A 19199-nucleotide genomic window follows, 5' to 3' on the forward strand; every position below is an offset into this window, starting at 1 on the left:
AGAAATTACAGAAACTTATTGGCCATCTCCAAAACTGACTGATCCAAACCATTATTATTTGATATATTCAATAACAAGGTCATAATACCTGCATTAGTTGAGAATTCCTTCTCAACCATTTCTTGAAGAAGTTGCATTGCCCTTAGCGTCTCATTGTTTCGAAGAAATCCCCGCACAATCATATTGTAAGTGATACCATTGGGTGAGCAACCACTCTCTTCCATTTTCTTGAGCAACATGTTTGCTTCACTTAACAACCCACCCTTACAGAGTCCATTGATCATGATATTATATGTGTGAACATCAGGCTGCAACCTTTTGGAAGAAAGACCATAAAAGAATTCCCTTGCACCTTTAATGCTTCTAGCTTTGCACATACCATCAATAAGGATGTTGTAAACCACAATATTAGGATGTAGTCCACTTTCTTCCATCTCTCAAAACAAGGCCATTGCCTCAGCAAGACATTCGTTCTTACACAATCCATCTAACAAAGTAGAGTAGGTCATAAGATTAGAATGTTGGGCATGGGCTTGCATCTGGTTCAGAAGTTGTTGCACGGCTAGAGGTTTTCCCGCATGGCAAAAACCACTTATAAGAGTGGCGTAAGTAGCAGTATCAGGAACCAATCCCATCAGAGAAATTTCATGAAAAAGTCTTAAAGCCGCAGTCATTCTCCTTTTCTTACAATACCCATTAATCAAGATGTTATAGCTATGAATATTAGGGGCACAACCCCTACCAACCATCAAATCAAGTACCTTCTTTGCATTGTGAAATTTGCTTTGCAGACAATATCCATCCATCAGTGCACTGTACGTGACTGTATTAGGCTCCTCACCTCTTTGAATCATCAATTCAACTATTTCTCTAGCTTCTGCAACCTTCCCTTCCTTACAAAGTGCATCCACCACTATAGTGAAGGTTCTTACATTCCGTTCGATTTTTCGGTTCACCATTTCATTCAATAACCTTGTAGCCTCTTTCCATTGGTTTGAATTGCATAGGCCAAGGATTAAGGAGTTGTGAGTATAAGCATTTGGCAAAAAGCCTTTACGGATCATTTCTGAAAAGAGTTCGAAAGCCTCAGCTACCAATCTGTCCTTACAAAGACTGTCAATGGTCATGCTATAAACAATGACATTGGTTTCCCTTTCGCCCCCATGGCATTAACAACTCAACTGCCTGACCTATTTTATCCTCATTACAGAGTCCCCTCATCAAAGTGGTGAGTTTTGTGCAGTCCATTATAACCAAGCTTCAAGATTCTCCCCAGAATAGAAAAACCCAAATCGACCCGATTCAAATGGCAGTAACAATTCATTAAGATGGCCATAGTATAATCGTCTGGCTCTACAATTCCATCGGATTCCATTTGATTAAGTAAAGAAATTGCAGTGGTGTAATGTTTCATTCTCACAATGGCTCCTAACAATTGATTAAAATGCACAATTGAAGGAAGAGGTCGCATTTGAGACATTTCATCAAACACTGCCAGTGCATCATTAAGGTTAGTGAACTCAAACCTTCATTGATTTCTGACAGACTGGGTTTGAGTACTCGGACAGTGAGGTTTTTGATCTTTAACAGTTAGGGAATGAAACTTAGCCCTTAAATTGTCACTACCAAACGGATAATCAATGAAGAAATTAATACTGTGCTTAAGAAGTTGCAGACTTACGGATGCCCTTCTGAAGAGAGAGCGCACCACCATATCTACACTTGCTAGAGGCAGTAACACTTCTTTTAATCATCTTTCAGCTCCTCTCTCAATATCCATACACACACAGTCACACACTTATATGTCTGTGTATATATAAAAAAGTTGGCTATTTTTATTTTTCGGGCATCTTTCTATATATATATACACACACACACAGAGTCACACACAGCATCTAGGATTATTTCATTTCCAATTATTAGTATTAGATCAGTTCACACGTGAGGTTGGGGACCATCTTTCAGTGGGGTCCACACTAATTGTGGGAGTGAGTGATCTCATTCACTTCTTATTCCAATTAATAGCGTAGGTTGCAGTGGAATACCATGAAATACTTGTGTTAGACCAACATTTGGTTGTATTTGAATGTGTCCACAGATATTCAGCTTTTACTTTTGAGTAAGATTGGGTAGTTTTAAGCATTTGTTGACACCTTTTTTTAATAAATTTTGTATTAATGACATGACAACTAATTTGGATATAAATTGACACATAAAAAAAGTTACAGAAGGTACATTCGGAAGTAAAGGAGATTGAAGCATTTGAATTATTTAATGGATAGGAATTATAATTTTAGTATTTATCTTTTAGTTGATGTAAGTTAAATATTTATGTTTATTTTTAGGATTAGTTTATTTTAAACTTTTAGCTAGTTGGTTTATTTATAGGATTAGTTTATTTTGAATTTATAGTTAGTTGTGATAAAGTTGTAATGCAAGTAAAGTACTTGCATATAGGAGTTTGTTTCTATGTTTTATTTTATAAATAATCAAAGTAGCATGTTGAGATAGAAGTCCAGCACCATCAGAATCATTATATTTATTTGTTTGTTTTCTCAAGCAATTTCCCCAAATAGCATCCTTGCTATCTCTATCTCTCTCCTTATCTATTTTAGTCTCGTTCTGTTTCTCTCCCTATATCTCTGTCTCTCTATCTCTTCTCCCTATCACTTTCTATATCTATATTTTCTCCCCTTTCTATTATCATATTATTACTATATATTATTCACTGATAAAGTCATTTTAATTAAGGCAATTAGAACTCAAGGAGGAATTATATTTGTTCTCTTTCTCCTCGAATCGCCTGATAGTCAATATTCTCAAAGAGACTAGTGTTGACAACTCACACTCGAACCATATAATTGGTTCTGGCACGCCCACATTATTCAATTTTTTGTCATTAAAACATTTTTCGCTACTTCATAGGTAACTCGAATAAGTTAAATTCAAAACTTTCATTTTCTTTCAAAGATTCAATCTTTTTACATTAAAAAGATATAGTGACATAATATGTACCTTGATTGAAGTATTTTCATTCAAAGATTTAATCTTTACTCATTAAAACACTATTCGGGACGTCAAAAGGAATTCGAATAAGTTTAACTCAAAACTCTCATTTTCTTTCAAAGATTCAATCTTTTTACATTAAAAAGATCTAGTGACATAATAGGTACCTTGATTGAGGTATTTTCATTCAAAGATTCAATATTTACTCATTAAAATCCTCTTCGGGACGTCGAGGGAAACTCGAATAAGTTTAACGCAAAACTCTCATTTTCTTTCAAAGATTCAATCTTTATACAGTAAAAAGGTCTAGTGGCATAATAGGTACCTTTATTGAAGTATTTTCATTCAAAGATTTAATCTTTAGTCATTAAAACACTTTCCGCGACTTCATAGGTAACTCGAATAAATTTAACTCAAAACTCTAATTTTCTTTCAAAGATTCAATCTTTTTACATTAAAAAGTCTAGTGATATAATAAGTACCTTGATTGAGGTATTTTTATTCAAAGATTCAATTTTTAGTCCTTAAAACACTCTTCGGGACTTCAAAGAGAACTCGAATAAGTTTAACTCAAAACTCTTATTTTCTTTCAAAGATTCAATCTTTCAACATTAAAAAGGTCTAGTGACATAATAGGTACTTTGATTGAGATAATTTCATTCGACCTTTCAATCTTTACTCATTAAAACACACTTCGTGATGTCAAAGGGAACTCGAATAAGTTTAACTCAAAACTCTGATTTTCTTTCAAAGATTCAATCTTTATACATTAAAAAGGTCTAGTGACATAATAGGTACCTTTATTGAGGTATTTTCATTCAATGATTCAATCTTTAGTTATTAAAACACTCTTCGTGACTTCATTGGTAACTCGAATAACTTAAACTCAAAACTCTCATTTTCTTTCAAAGATTCAATATTTATATATAAAAAAGTCTAATGACATAATAGTTACCTTTATTGAGGTATTTTCATTCAAATTTAAGATCGGCTCTAGCCGGCCGATTTTAGCGTCAACATTCTTGGCAAGCTCGGTAAGAAACCACTAGGTGAGTGATTTATAGTAAAAAATATGCATTCGGCTTCTCAACTGACATATAAATATTCTGATGAGTTAAATCAGCCGATGTACCAGTATTCTAATCAGCCATATGGTTGGCCAAACAATTATTAGCAACTAGTCGCTGATTATCGGCATGTTCCAGAAGTCACTGATTATCGGCATGTTCCAACAGAAACCAATTATCGGCAGATGTCAATAGTAGTTGATTATCAGCATGTTCCAGTAACTGATTATCGGCATGTAACAGCTGCTGTTTATCGGCATATTCCAACAACTGATTATCGGCATGTTACAGTCGCTGATTATCGGCATGTTTCAGGAGTCGATTATCGACAAACGCTAACAGCCGTTGATTATCGACATGTTCCAGCAGTCGATTATCAGCAGACGCCAGCAGTTGATTATCGGCAGACGCCAGCAGCCAATTATCAGCAAGTGATAAATCAGCATGTCACCCCCGTATCACAATCTTCGATACTCTTGGGGCAGCCAATGGCCAATCAGTCGTATGGTTAGACTGAAAGTTATCAACGACCAGCAACCGATTATCTACAAGAAAGTTGGCCAGAATGTAAGCAGAGGATGAAAACACTAATGGCTCAAATACGGAAGGAGCCAACAGTTGTTGATTATCGGTAAGTTTCAACATCAGATGTAATACCCCTAATTTTATAAAGAATAGTCCTGGTATTTCATTAATTGTTTAATTGGAATTTAATGGTTTAATTGTTTAATTGCTTGTTGTATGAATTAATTGTTATTATTTGACTTATTTGCATTATTTGAATTAAATTGTGATTATGTGAATTAATTGACTTACTTGTGATTGTGACTTTTAAATCACTGGTGTTAATTTAATAGTTTGTTTTACTGATTTTGTTAAATTAAATTGGTTACTTATATTATTTGATAAATTGGTAATTATTTAATTAAGTTAATTATTGAATTGTTTTGTGTCCACAGTTTATTTGTTTTACGTTGTGTAAGTTAGGGTTTTATGTCTCACATTGTAGCTGACTTATGGTTAGTATAGGAATTAGGTTTTGGTGATATTTGAAGCCTATAAATACTATATGATATGTCAACTTAGGGTTTAAAAGACAGAACCTTTATTTCACGTAGGGGGAAAAACAGAGAGTTACAGAGAGGAATACAGAGAGAGATACAGAAAGGAAGTCTAGGGTTTCGCCTTAGGCTACGGTTGAACCAAGGAAGGATTGAAGGGGTTGTATGTGTATGGAACCAAGGAGAAACAGAGGGATTGATCGGTGAAGGATTTGCCTGAAAATCTAGAAACGACAGTTAAAGATTTTAATCCAAAGTCTCAAAGGCAAGTCTCTGTTCTTCTCTTTCCCTTAAACTTGTGGTCTGTGCATGCTTAGATGGACTCAAGGAGTTTAATGAATGCTTAAACAATCTATTATGCATGTTTAAATTGATAATTATTCTCGTTGAATGAAACTGATATACCAAAATTCTTTAGGTTTCTGTTAGTTGGTTTATTCTGTAAACATGTTTAATTCTTGCTTATTTGAGATCAACGATTCATATGGTTGCTTAGTAATTTATCTAAAATGTTAAACGTACACTAGAACAAGAATTTAAACCCATTACAGAGGCTTAGAGATCACCGGAGTCGAAGGAGACAAGGTGAAAACAGATGACGGCTGCCAAGGGAGGGAGAGTAGGCTCCCAAAACCCTTGGAGCCGGCTCCCAAAGAAGTGGAGCCGGCTCTCAAGTACCTAGAGCCGGCTCTAGGTAAATTAGAGTAGGCTCCAAAGTTTAAGAGAGCCTGCTTCATTTTTAATGGTCCAGTTTTGACAGTTAGGGGTTTTTTTTGGACTGAATAGGTTTTTCTCGGTTTGTTTAAACTGTTTTAAATAGTGTATGGGACTGTAATAGACCTGTAACAGTAGGGGAAAACATTAATGCATAATTGGATTAAGGGATGGAGCGAGATGGATTTAGGGAAAAACCTATAAACGACACACTGTTGTGGTTAATTAACTTATGTGCTAGGTTTTGAAGCTTCTGTTGTATATAAATTTTATAGAGTTTAATTATGTTTAAACATAGTTATAAGCATAGTAACCTCTTGAAATCATCTATGCTTGGTTTGAAATAAATTGATACGTATATTCTGTTAATTGTGTCAATTACTGGATTATGTGGAGGATTTAAATGCTATAACTCATGTTAGCAATTTAAATTTTGGAAAGTGATTTTACGTTTTGTCATGAATGCTTAATGCCCTAATATATGTATTGAACTATATTTATGCATATCCTGGCTAATGGTTGATAAGGAACAATTACTGTTTTAACAAGTATGTTGTTTAGAGGATTGTATGCACCGGTATGGGACAATGGCGTACTAGGGATGGATTAGTAAAACATTGAATGAGTTGGATTAACTATAAAAAAAAAAGTTAAGTCCTACTTATATGGATGTCAATTCACCGATATGGGACGGTGGCATATTAGGGACGGCTCAGTTCAAAACACTGAGACCTACCTATATTGGGGATGGATTAGTTCAAACACTAAGTCCTACCTATATTGAAATAAGATGGATTAACTGCAAAAGTTAAGTCTTACTTATAACTAGGTGTCAGGTCAATAAACCTTTTGAATGACACTTGGAACAGACTTTATATATTTATGTTATGGTACTATGGTACGAGCTTGAGTCTCAGGACCATGGTTAGGGTGTGTATATCGCCTAGGATGGATAGTTGGACAGAGGTGTTGTTCCCTGGTAGGTGTAGGTACATATGACCACATTATGTGATATTTGCATGATATTTCTACTCAGGCTGAAACAGACCTATTGGACTAGTGAGTGTCCTATAGTGTGTACTTATACATATATGGACTACTCTAGATATTGTTTAGTCTATCTAGGATGTATCTGCGTATCGGGTTTATGTATGGATCGTAGTAGAATAGGACTTGCATATGGGCTTGACCCACTCTCTTATTTTTCAGGTGTTCTTTAGTTACAGGGTTATAGCTTGGACATGTAAAGCAGATACAGACACTCACTCCTCCGATTATGTAGGATTACTTTCTATATTTAGCTTTGGACTTGGTTCAGTTCTTCTCGTTACGATTTGAGGTTTTATTAGAGGTCCACTAGATGGATTCCCGAGTTGTAAATAAATGGAGGTTTTGGATTATGGGTTTTATAATAACAACCTTTGAGGATTTTGTAATTAGAATTCTTTCAGCTTTAATATTTATTTTTACATTTAGTTTTGTAGTCTGTGTTCGTTGTACATATTAATTGTTTGGTATCTCTCGGATCTGTGCTTGGACTTGATCACCCGTGACTCTAGAATCGAGGGGTATCACAGTTGGTATCAGAGCACTCCAGGTTCAAGTGTCTCTATGATTCTATCGTATAAGACTTCCGCATAGCGTACTCTATTGTTTAGAGCTTAAGTTTAGGATTCGTTGTATTCCGTTACGTTTCGGTTTAAAGCATACTGATGTCTATCTTTTTATGTTAACAGTATGGTTAACGCTGGAAGAGGACAGAACATGAACAGTCGACAAAGGAGAACGGCACATAGGCGACAAGATCGCCTGCGGCGTCAGCAAAGTGAGGAAGAACAACAACTGCTTAGGCTTCAGGAGAAGGAGCAGGGTGAAGGAGGTCAGTTGCGTACCGAGCAGGAGGATGTACAGCAGACTCAGGGGTCTCAAGATCGGGGCTATGGTCACGGCAGTAATCCAGAGTTTTCTCCGCAGTTAGTGTACATCATTGCTCAGGCTATAGCTGTAGGCGTCGCAACTGCATTTTAGAATCAGTCACACGTGCAGCGGACACTCGAAGCAAAACCAGTGGTGCAAAATGTGGTTCAAGTTCATTATTTTGGCTGCGGAGAGGATCGGCATATATCCAATCAGTGTCCTGGGTTAGCTCAGCGACAACAGAATGGGGGACCACCTGCAGGATGGGAGCAGCCACCAGCTAACCAGCAGAGGAGGCCATTCGGTACTTTTAAGGGTACTTGCTATGCTTGTAGAGAGTACGACCACACTACTAGGCAGTGCCCTAAACGAGGAGATATCGGGTCGTCCAAGTGGGAGGGTACCGAATCACATGGAGGAAGACTCTTTTACGAGTAATCATTATTGTTAATAGTAGTGGAGATTTTAATAAAAAGGGTACGGATTTAATCACGTACATTGGTATTTTATTAAAGGATATTTTACAAATATGTTTTCTTTGGAGGGATATGATCCAAAGACGTTCTTAATAAAGTGAACTAGCGGTTTTGGCTATCCTTACTGTGTTGTGTGATGGCATTCTTATGTTATATACACATATGATTATATTAGATTGTATTGGAATATGAATGAGTGATAATCAATGATTGATCATAGTGGAGTGGTTGGTTTTAAACAGGCGAACAGAAAATTGTTTGTAAGTACATAGCATTGAGACATGATGATTTCCAAAGAGTTTATACGAGAACTTGTGTAAATCAATATGGTAGGTTTGGTTTGGAATGAGGACGTCCCAAGATAGAATGATAATCTAAAATGGGACGATTGCGGAACATTTCATTTTACCTTATATATTTTTGCTCTACAGAGTATTCGGAACCAGGGGATTTTCATGGATTGGTTGGTGACACACATATACAATAGACCTCAGGATATTTTTACCCCGTTAGGCAATACTACCATTTTGTTTCCAGGAGAGTGATGGGCCTGTGACACTAGATATGGGTAGACTTAAAGTTCTAGCCAATCTTTTGGTTTTGGATATGCATACTTATGACATGATACTTGGGATGGGTTGGTTATCACTACCATGCTCAAGTTATTTGTATTGGATAGGTCTATTGTGTTCACCATACCTGGTCAGGACAGGTACGTCGTCGCTATGCTGCGTTCTAGCAGGATCACTAGCACCTATTTGTTTCATGTGGAGGAGGAAACAGAGGAGAGGACTACTGTATCATTAGATAACATACCAGTTGTACAGGATTTTCCGGATGGATTTCAGGAAATTCCAGGGTTGCCACCTAGTCGCGAGATCGACTTTGTGATAGACTTAACTCCAGACATTACGACTATTGCTAGGGCACTGTATAGGATGGCACCAGTGGAGATGCGAAAGCTGAGGGATCAGATTCAGCAGCTACTCAACCAGGGTTTTATTCGCCGGAGTACTTCACCCTGGGGAGAACCGGTTTTATTTGTGAAGAAGAAGGATGGTTCGTTTCGCCTGCGTATAGATTACAGGAAGTTGAACAAGGTTACTACTCGTAACAAGTATCCGTTGCCCAGGATTGATGATCTTTTTGATCAATTGAAGGGAGCTACGTACTTCTCTAAGATTGATCTGCGGTCTGGATATCATCAATTTCGGGTTTGGGCGCAGGATGTTCCAAGGACAGCGTTTCTCACTAAATAAATCTTATGAGTTTCGTGTGATGCCGTTTGGCTTGACTAATGCACCAGCGGTTTTCATGGATTTAATAAACAGAGTCTTCAGGGCTTACTTGGATCAATTTGTCATTGTTTTCATAGATGACATTTTGATTTACTCGAGGTCAGAGAACGATCATGCTAGACATCTTCGGATAGTTTTGCATACGTTTCGTGAGCACCAATTGTATGCCAAGTTCGAGAAATGTGAATTTTGGCAGCGGGAGGTGAAGTTTCTGGGTCATGTGGTGTTAGAAAGAGGAATAGCGGTGAATCCAGCCAAGGTTTCAGCAGTAGTTGAGTGGGGAAAGCCTACTTCACCTACCGAGATACGGAGTTTCCTCGGTTTGGTGGGATACTATCGTAGGTTCATCCAGGGGTTCTCCAAGATAGCGGGACCACTCATTCATTTGACTAAAAAGGGTGTACGGTTTGTGTGGGATGAACATTGTCAGAGAGCTTTTGATGAGCTGAAGACTAAGTTGACTTCTGCACCGGTTCTGTCTTTTTAGCAGAGCGGGATTGAGTATCTTGTCTATATAGATACTTCTTTGCAAGGTTTTGGATGTGTTTGGATGCAGGAGAAGTGACCGTTTGCGTATAGATCTCGGACATTGCTGATGGGGAACTGAGGTACAAAGAACGGTTAGAGGTACCTTCTGCTGACGAGTTGAGGAAGGATATAATGACGAAGACTCACCATTCTGAGTTTTCTGTTCATCCGGGAGGAGACAAAATGTATCAGGATATGAAGCGGTAGTTTTGGTGGGCAGATATGAGGAGGGACATTGCTCTTTTTGTTTTGCAATGTAATACCTGTCAGATGGTTAAGATTTATCACTAGAGGCCGCCAGGAGCTCTACAGCCATTGCCGATACCAGAGTGGAAATGGGAGAGCATTTATATTGATTTTGTGAAAGGGTTGCCAAATTCCTTCAAGGATCACAATTCCATTTGGGTTATCGTGGACAGATTGACGAAATCAACTCACTTCTTGCCTATTCGCATTGACTTCACCTCGGAGCAGTTGGCGAGACTTTACATTACTGAGATTGTGAAGTTGCAGGGCATTCCATTGTCTATTATATCGGATAGGGATTCGAGCTTTGTGTCAGGATTCTGGAAGAGTTTTCAACAGGCTTTGGGTACAAAGTTGTACCTTAGTACTGCTTATCATCCTCAGACTGATGGACAGACTGAGAGGGTGAATCAGATCATGGAGGATATGCTTCGGTTGTGTGTTCTTGGTTTCAAAGGCCACTGGGAGGATTATTTACTGCTTGTGGAGTTTGTTTATAACAATAGTTTCTAAAAGACTATTGGGATGGCACCATTAGAGGCGTTGTACGGCCGACCGTGTCGATCGCCTGTTTGTTGGATGGAGGTTGGCAAGAGCAGATTCTTGGGTCCTGAATTCATTAAGGATACTTATGAGAAGATAGCTTTTATTAGGGATCGCAGATGTACTGCCAAAGTAGGCAGAAGAGTTATACGGATTGTCGCACACATGCGCTGGAGTTTCAGGGTGGAGATCAGGTTCTACTCAAGGTGTCGCCTACGAAGGGTGTAATGCGCTTTGGGAAGAAAGGGAAGTTGTCTCCGCGATTTGTTGGTCCATTCATGATTACGGATCTGGTTGGAGCTGTTGCTTATCGGTTGACACTTCCAGATAATTTGGATCGCGTCCATAACGTGTTCCATGTTTCCATGTTGCGGAAATTTTTACGGGATGAGGATCGGTATCAGCATATCGATGTTGGGGAGATTGAGTTGCAGCCGGATGCAACTTATTTGGAGCCACCGTGTCGTATTGTCGACCGTCGGGATCAAATCATTCGTAATACGGTTATCTTTTTGGTACGTGTTCAGTAGAGTCATCACAATGAGGCTGAGTCTACTTGGGAACGGGAGGATGTCGTTCACTCACAGTTTCCAGGAATCTTGGAAGAAGGTAAGAGCGAATTCCGAGGACGGAATTCTTTTTGTTAGGGGGGAAGAATGTAATACCCCTAATTTTATAAAGGATAGTCCTGGTATTTCTTTAATTGTTTAATTGGAATTTTAATGGTTTAATTGTTTAATTGCTTGTTGTGTGAATTAATTATTATTATTTGACTTAATTGCATTATTTAAATTAAAATGTGATTATGTGAATTAATTGACTTAATTATGATTGTGACTTTTAAATTACTGGTGTGAATTAAATAGTTTGTTTTAACGATTTTGTTAAATTATATTGGTTACTTATATTATTTGATAAATTGGTAATTATTTAATTAAGTTAATTATTGAATTGTTTTATGTCCACAATTTATTTGTTTTACGTTATGTAAGTTAGGGTTTTATGTCTCACATTGTAGCCGACTTATGGTTAGTATAGGAATTAGGTTTTGGTGATATTTGAAGCCTATAAATACTATATGATATGTCAACTTTGGGTTTGAAAGACAGAACCTTTATTTCACGTAGGGGGAAAAACAGAGAGTTACAGAGAGGAATACTGTGATACCCCTCTGATCCGAGACACGGGTTGATCAGGCCCAGGCCCAAACCCGAGGGAATATCAAGCAATTAATATTTTATAATGAACACAGAATACAAAATAAATTAAGAAATGAAATTAAAGCTGGACGGAACTAAAAATAGAATTCGCAAAATATTATAATTATTAAAATCCATCAAACCCAAACTCCAAAACTCCATCAGTTTACAACTTAGGAATTCATCTCTAGTGGACCCCTATTAAACATCCAAACGGAAGATAGAACAACTGTAATAAACGTCCAGAAATAAAACTATAGAGAGAGCCCTACATCGTCGGAAGAGTGAATAGAGACCTCTACTCAGCACGAACACATCTAAGCCTGGAACTGTCGTGTACCTGAAAAATAGAAGTGGGTCAGGCCCACGCGCAAGTTCTATACTACTACAATCCAAACAGAGACCCGATACGCATGTACATCCTAAACAATTCAACAATAGCTAATAGTCCGTAAATATATATAGTCACACTAAAGGACTCTCACTGGACTACAGGCCGGTCTCAACCTGAATAGAGGTAACATGCTAAAACGCACACGAAGTGGGCATATGTACCTATACCTAAACAGGGTACACCTCCAACCATCGTAGCCAGCTACACATCCCGATGCATATACGCTCCCTAGCCATCGGTCCTGAGGTTCAAGCTCATACCGAGGCACCATAACAGTATATATATAAAATCCATCCAAAATCCCTGGTATTGCCGCTCAACAAGTAGTTGCCATGACAATACAAATCCACGGGACTTAACTTTTAGTTAATCCCATCCTTATTCCAAGTAGGTGGGTAATGGTATTGTTTTAAAAACCAAACCCATCCTTAGTATGCCACCGTCCCATACCGGTGCCTACTTTCCAATCCTCCAGTAGTCAATAATACCAATAAATCAAGTATATATCAACTAAATTCCAACATCCAACATTCAATGTTAGCAGTGATAAAATAAGCATGGATAAACAGGGTCACAACAACAACATATACATGCCCAATTTAAGTTGTTCCCTTTAGTCTGATATAAAAACAGAATTAATTAAAACTTCCATTTAACACCCTACAAATGACATACAGATATGTAGGGTATGTATCACAAAATCCTAACCTCCACAGTTGATACTAACTGTGATAATGTAAGCATCAAAACAATATTCACAGTATGTATGTAGACATGCTCGAATTATAGTGTTCCACAAAACCGATCTAGTGTTAAACTCAAATCCTCCTAGTATTTAAGTTCCAACAGTTACTATTACAGAAGTTAAGATAGCTATCATCTAGACCTATCCTTCCAATAATTTATACTAGCAGTGGTAAGGAAAAACGTGAACCACAGAACCACAATGCATCCACAAACATGCTTAGTCTAGGTTGAACAAACATACAACACTACTGTAACTACCAGTTTCATAGCAAAACAGATATCATTTTAGTTTGGTTTAATCTTCATTAATCCTGAAATCATTTAAGAGTGCAAAGAGTATGAAGCCTAAGGGAAAGAGTAAGGATAGAATCTTGCCTCAGAAACTTTTGTTCAAAGTTTCAACGTCGTCTTCTTAAAAAATCCCGGCGAGTTCCAAAACCCGGTTACTGTTAACGGGTACGAAACACTATTCCTAAACTCAAAATATGATCTCCACCGTTCAGATTGTGCGACACTGAGTCATGAACCTATCCTCCAAATTTCAGCTCGATCGGACCACGGACGAAGCGGTATCGGATGTTTGATGAAATCTGGGCAGAATGGAAAAAAACCTGTGCGACCCAGTTATTGTTCATGAGTACGAATCACTGTTCCCGAGGTCAAAATCTAATCTTCACCGTTCAGATTGTGCGTCACTGAGTTGTGAACCTCTCCTCCAAAATTCAGCTCGATCGGACCACGGACGAAGTGGTATCGGATGTTTGATGAAATCTGGGCAGAATGGAAAAAAACCTGTGCGACCCAGTTACTGTTCACGAGTTCGAATTACTGTTTCTGAGGTCAAACTCTGATCTTCACCGTTCAGATTGTGCGTCACTGAGTTGTGAACCTCTCCTCCAAATTTCAGCTCGATCGGACCACGGACGAAGCGGGATCGGAGCTTTGATCAAACCTTGGCAGAATGTGAAAAACTGCGTTTTTCCTTCTCCACTTCCACAAAACGTGTGCTTTGTTTAAAAAAAACCCTACACAGACGTCTACCTTATACTTATAGAGTTTTCCTAAACCCTAGGTTCATTGAAGTCCAACTCACAATCCTAACCGGCCCATCCAATTAACGTAGAAACCTACCACGGCTGTAATATAAAACCCTAATTTATACTGTAATTAAAACTCCAGTTAGATGTATTTACCTAATTACCCTATTCACCATTAAATACTTAACAAATAATATAATTGAACAAAATAATAATTAGTAAACCCAATTAAACCAAATAAGACACACATAAAATAAGACACACATAAAATAATTAAACCAATTACACTTAAACCATTAATGCCAATTAAATAATTAAAACATTAACAAGTAATTCCAATCAAATGACTAAAAATAAATATCATTTAAATAAATTAAATCACCATAAAAGAAATAAATTAAATCACCACAAAAGAAAACAATTAAGCACCTAATAAAAAAAATAATGACACATAATCAAATAAAATGCACTTAAATAATAAATTAAATACCATTAAATACCAGGAATATCCCTTTTAAAATTAGGGGTATTACATATGTACTACCCCTAATTTTAAAAGGATAGTCTCGATATTTATTTATTTATTTTTATTGTATTTTTTTAATTGTTTAATTGATTATTTGACTAATTGTTTATGTGTTTAATTGAATTAAATGTTACTTGATTAATTGGCTACTTATCTATGTGTTATTTGTATTTTGCCTAGGTATTATTTGTATTATTTGTTTAATTAGATTGTGTGCTTAAATGATGTGTTTGATTAATTGTAATTAATTGTAAATTAAATGATTAAATGTTTTATTTTATTTTATTTTATGGTTATGGTTAGTGGTAATGGGCTAACTAATTGGGTCCCATGAACTACTTGGATAGGAGGTTGGATGGGTATGGATAATTACCCATGGATAGTTGTATACATATATATATAGATATATATGTATATACATATATATAAAAAGGAAAGTAATTTATTAATATTATAGTAACTTTAGTATTAATAAATAATCTGATGTATATATTTTATATATTTATATAATAATGATATACATATATTTTATACGTAACATGTTTTAAGTTACCTTTTAATATTATGGTAACTTTAGTATTAATAAATAATCTAATGTATATATTTTATTTAATTAATAAGGATATATATAGATTATATACGTAACATATTTTAAGTTACCTTTTTAATATTTTTATTTTTTTATTTTTCTTTATTAAGTTGACTTGGATTGAAAAAAGGAATAGGGTTATTATTTAGCCTATAAATACACAATTATAGGTTGAAAAATGAGTGAAAATATATCACGTAATATATTCTAGAGAGAGAGAGTTAGAGAGAGAAGGAGAAAGAGGAAGGAATGAGGAGAAAACCCTTTAGAGAGAAGATCAAGGAAGAAGAAGTTTAACTTTCAATCCGAAAGTTTAAGGCAAGTTCTTCTTCTATCTCTTTCCCTTTGATTCGTGTTTCTATACATGCTTAGGAAATTTCAGGATTTATTAAACACTTAAAATTAAATAATTATGCATGTTTAATTGGATTAGAACATAGGTTTTATGAATTTGATTCATATCTGTTCTTGTGTTATGAATTGATAAATGCATAATTTTGATTTGATTTCCGGTGTGAATTTTTACATGTTTAAATTATGTATATTTCATATCTGTGGAATGATGGAACGTAGAAACATGCCTAGGATTCCTGAACATTAAATAGGAACTAGGTTTGGGTTTAATAAATTTAAATAGACTCAATCATAATGATGATTGCTATTTGAATGTTTTAAACAAACGAATGAATTTAATCTTTTAATATGTTTTAACAATTGAGATTAAATGTGTAGGATGAATCGGATATGGAGAATACTTATTTGACGGTATAATAAAATATCATCATATGTATAAGATTCAGTTTATGTAGGGCATATGATATAGGAAACTTAAATAAATAATAAGTCATTCCTATTTTGTGATAACTTGATATCATATTATCATAGTTATTTCTGGATTATTTGATGTATTTCCTTAATCGTTACATCAATTGTTGAATTGTGTGATTTAATGCACCGGTATGGGACGGTGGCATTCTAGGAACGGATTAACTTATCATTTAAGTCCTACCTATTTTATATAAGCGAATGGATTAACTAAAATGTTAAGTCCTACTTATATTCAAGTCAGGTCAGCTGAACAAGTTGAATGACTTATGGATGATTAATTTATTATATAAGGGAATGGATTAATTAAAATGTTAAGTCCTACTTATATTCAAGTCAGGTCAGCTGAACAAGTTGAATGACTTATGGATGATTAATTTATACCGGATAGGATGGTTACTAGATTATATATATATATATATATATATATATATATAGGTATGGTGTCATGATATGAGATTGAGTCTCAGGATCAGTGGTTAGGGTGCGTATATCGCCAGGGATGTGTAACTAGATATAGTGTAGTTGTGTACCCTGGTAGGTCTAGGTATTCATGCCCACTATATGTGCGTTTTGCATGTTGCCTACTATTCAGGTTGAGACAACCCTATAGTCTAGTGAGGTTCCTTTAGTGTGTATATATATATATATATGCGGACTACTAGTTACTGTTGGATTGACTAGGATGTATACGTGTATCGGATCTCTACTTGGACTGTAGTAGAGTAAAACTTGTTTGTGAGCCTGACCCACCATTATTTTTCAGGTGTTTGTCAGGAATAAAGGTTGTTCGTGCTGAGCGGGTATCAGTCTACTTCATTCTTCCGATGTTACATAGGATTTCCTTTATGATTCAGTTTCCTGATTTAGACAGTTATTGCTGTCATTTGTTTAGTTTGGATTTTCTAGGGGTCCACACAGTATGGATTCCCGAGTTGTATTTTGGAAGATCAGTTGCATCAGAAGAGTTTATTAATTAACGGAAATATATTCTGAGGTTTATTATTAGATTATCATTTTAGTTTCTTGTCAGCATTTTATTTATTCTTCTTTATTCTTTTGTACTCTGTGTTCGTTTATTATCAATTTGTTTTGATATCCTCGGGTATTCGGGCATGGGCCTGGCCAACCCGCATTCGGAAATCCGGGGGTATTAATGAACACGGAATACAAAATAAATTAAGAAATGAAATTAAAGCTGGAAGGAACAAAAAATAGAATTCGCAAAATATTATAATTATTAAAATCCATCAAACCCAAACTCCAAAACTCCATCAGTTTACAACTTGGGAATCCATCTCTAGTGGACCCCTCTTAAACATCCAAACGGAAGATAGAACAAATGTAATAAACGTCCAGAAGAGAGAGCCCTACATCGTCGGAAGAGTGAATAGAGACCTCTGCTCAGCACGAACACGTCTAAGCCTGGAACTGTCGTGTACCTGAAAAATAGAAGTGGGTCAGGCTCACGCGCAAGTTCTATACTACTACAATCCAAACAGAGGCCCGATACGCATGTACATCCTAAACAAGTCAACAATAGCTAATAGTCCGTAAATATATATATAGTCACACTAAAGGACTCTCACTGGACTACAGGCCGGTCTCAACCTGAATAGAGGTAACATGCTAAAACGCACACGAAGTGGGCATATGTACCTATACCTAAACAGGGTACACCTCCAACCATCGTAGCCAGCTACACATCCCGATGCATATACGCTCCCTAGCCATCGGTCCTGAGGCTCAAGCTCATACCGAGGCACCATAACAGCACATATATAAAATCCATCCAAAATCCCCGGTATTGCCGCTCAACAAGTAGTTGCCATGATAATACAAATCCACGGGACTTAACTTTTAGTTAATCCCATTCTTATTCCAAGTAGGTGGGTAATGGTATTGATTTAAAACCAAACCCATCCTTAGTATGCCACCGTCCCATACCGGTGCCTACTTTTCAATCCTCCAGTAGTCAATAATACCAATAAATCAAGTATATATCAACTAAATTCCAACATCTAACATTCAATGTTAGCAGTGATAAAATAAGCATTGATAAACAGGGTCACAACAACAACATATACATGCCCAATTTAAGTTGTTCCCTTTAGTCTGATATAAAGAAAGAATTAATTAAAACTTTCATTTAACACCTTACAAATGACATACAGATATGTAGGGTATGTATCACAAAATCCTAACCTCCACAGTTGATACTAACTGTGATAATGTAAGCATCAAAACAATATTCACAGTATGTATGTAGACATGCTCAAATTATAGTGTTCCACAAAACCGATCTAGTGTTAAACTCAAATCCTCCTAGTATTTAAGTTCCAACAGCTGCTATTACAGAAGTTAAGATAGCTATCATCTAGACCCATCCTTCTAATAATTTATACTAGCAGTGGTAAGGAAAAACGTGAACCACAGAACCACAATGCGTCCACAAACATGCTTAGTCTAGGTTGAACAAACATATAACACTACTGTAACTACCAGTTTCATAGCAAAACAGATATCATTTTAGTTTGGTTTAATCTTCATTAATCCTGAAATCATTTAAGAGTGCAAAGAGTATGAAGCCTAAGGGAAAGAGTAAGGATAGAATCTTCCCTCAGAAACTTTTGTTCAAAGTTTCAACGTCGTCTTCTTAAAAAATCCCGGCGAGTTCCAAAACCCGGTTACTGTTCACGGGTACGAAACACTATTCCTAAACTCAAAATCTGATCTCCACCGTTCAGATTGTGCGACACTGAGTCATGAACCTATCCTCCAAATTTTAGCTCGATCGGACCACGGACGAAGCGGGATCGGATGTTTGATGAAATCTGGGCAGAATGGAAAAAAACCTGTGCGACCCAGTTACTGTTCACGAGTACGAATCACTGTTCCCGAGGTCAAAATCTAATCTTCACCGTTCAGATTGTGCGTCACTGAGTTATGAACCTTTCCTCAAAAATTCAGCTTGATCGGACCACGAACGAAGAAGGATCGGATGTTTGATGAAATCTGGGCAGAAT

The 19199-nt window shown here is 36.4% G+C and overlaps 2 protein-coding genes across 2 annotated transcripts; both read right to left on the minus strand.

The window, feature by feature from the left end:
• Positions 1-5: 5 nt before the first annotated feature.
• LOC132270038 (pentatricopeptide repeat-containing protein At3g22470, mitochondrial-like) lies at positions 6-434 on the minus strand. The gene has a single exon (XM_059771253.1). The coding sequence runs from the start codon at positions 432-434 to the stop codon at positions 6-8; it is 429 nt and encodes a 142-aa protein (XP_059627236.1).
• LOC132271249 (pentatricopeptide repeat-containing protein At1g12775, mitochondrial-like) lies at positions 303-1860 on the minus strand. Its single transcript, XM_059772575.1, has one exon. The coding sequence runs from the start codon at positions 1125-1127 to the stop codon at positions 438-440; it is 690 nt and encodes a 229-aa protein (XP_059628558.1). The 5' UTR covers positions 1128-1860; the 3' UTR covers positions 303-437.
• Positions 1861-19199: the final 17339 nt, after the last annotated feature.

This window comes from Cornus florida, unplaced genomic scaffold, assembly GCF_030987335.1.
Source record: "Cornus florida cultivar Cherokee Brave unplaced genomic scaffold, ASM3098733v1 CherokeeBrave_3.0.0_Hap2_Chr08, whole genome shotgun sequence".
Lineage (NCBI taxonomy): Eukaryota > Viridiplantae > Streptophyta > Magnoliopsida > Cornales > Cornaceae > Cornus > Cornus florida.

Bases quoted from the DNA above. Each gene is read 5' to 3' on its own strand.
- LOC132270038 (XM_059771253.1), bottom strand. From the start codon at position 434: ATGGAAGAAAGTGGACTACATCCTAATATTGTGGTTTACAACATCCTT.
- LOC132271249 (XM_059772575.1), bottom strand. From the start codon at position 1,127: ATGACCATTGACAGTCTTTGTAAGGACAGATTGGTAGCTGAGGCTTTC.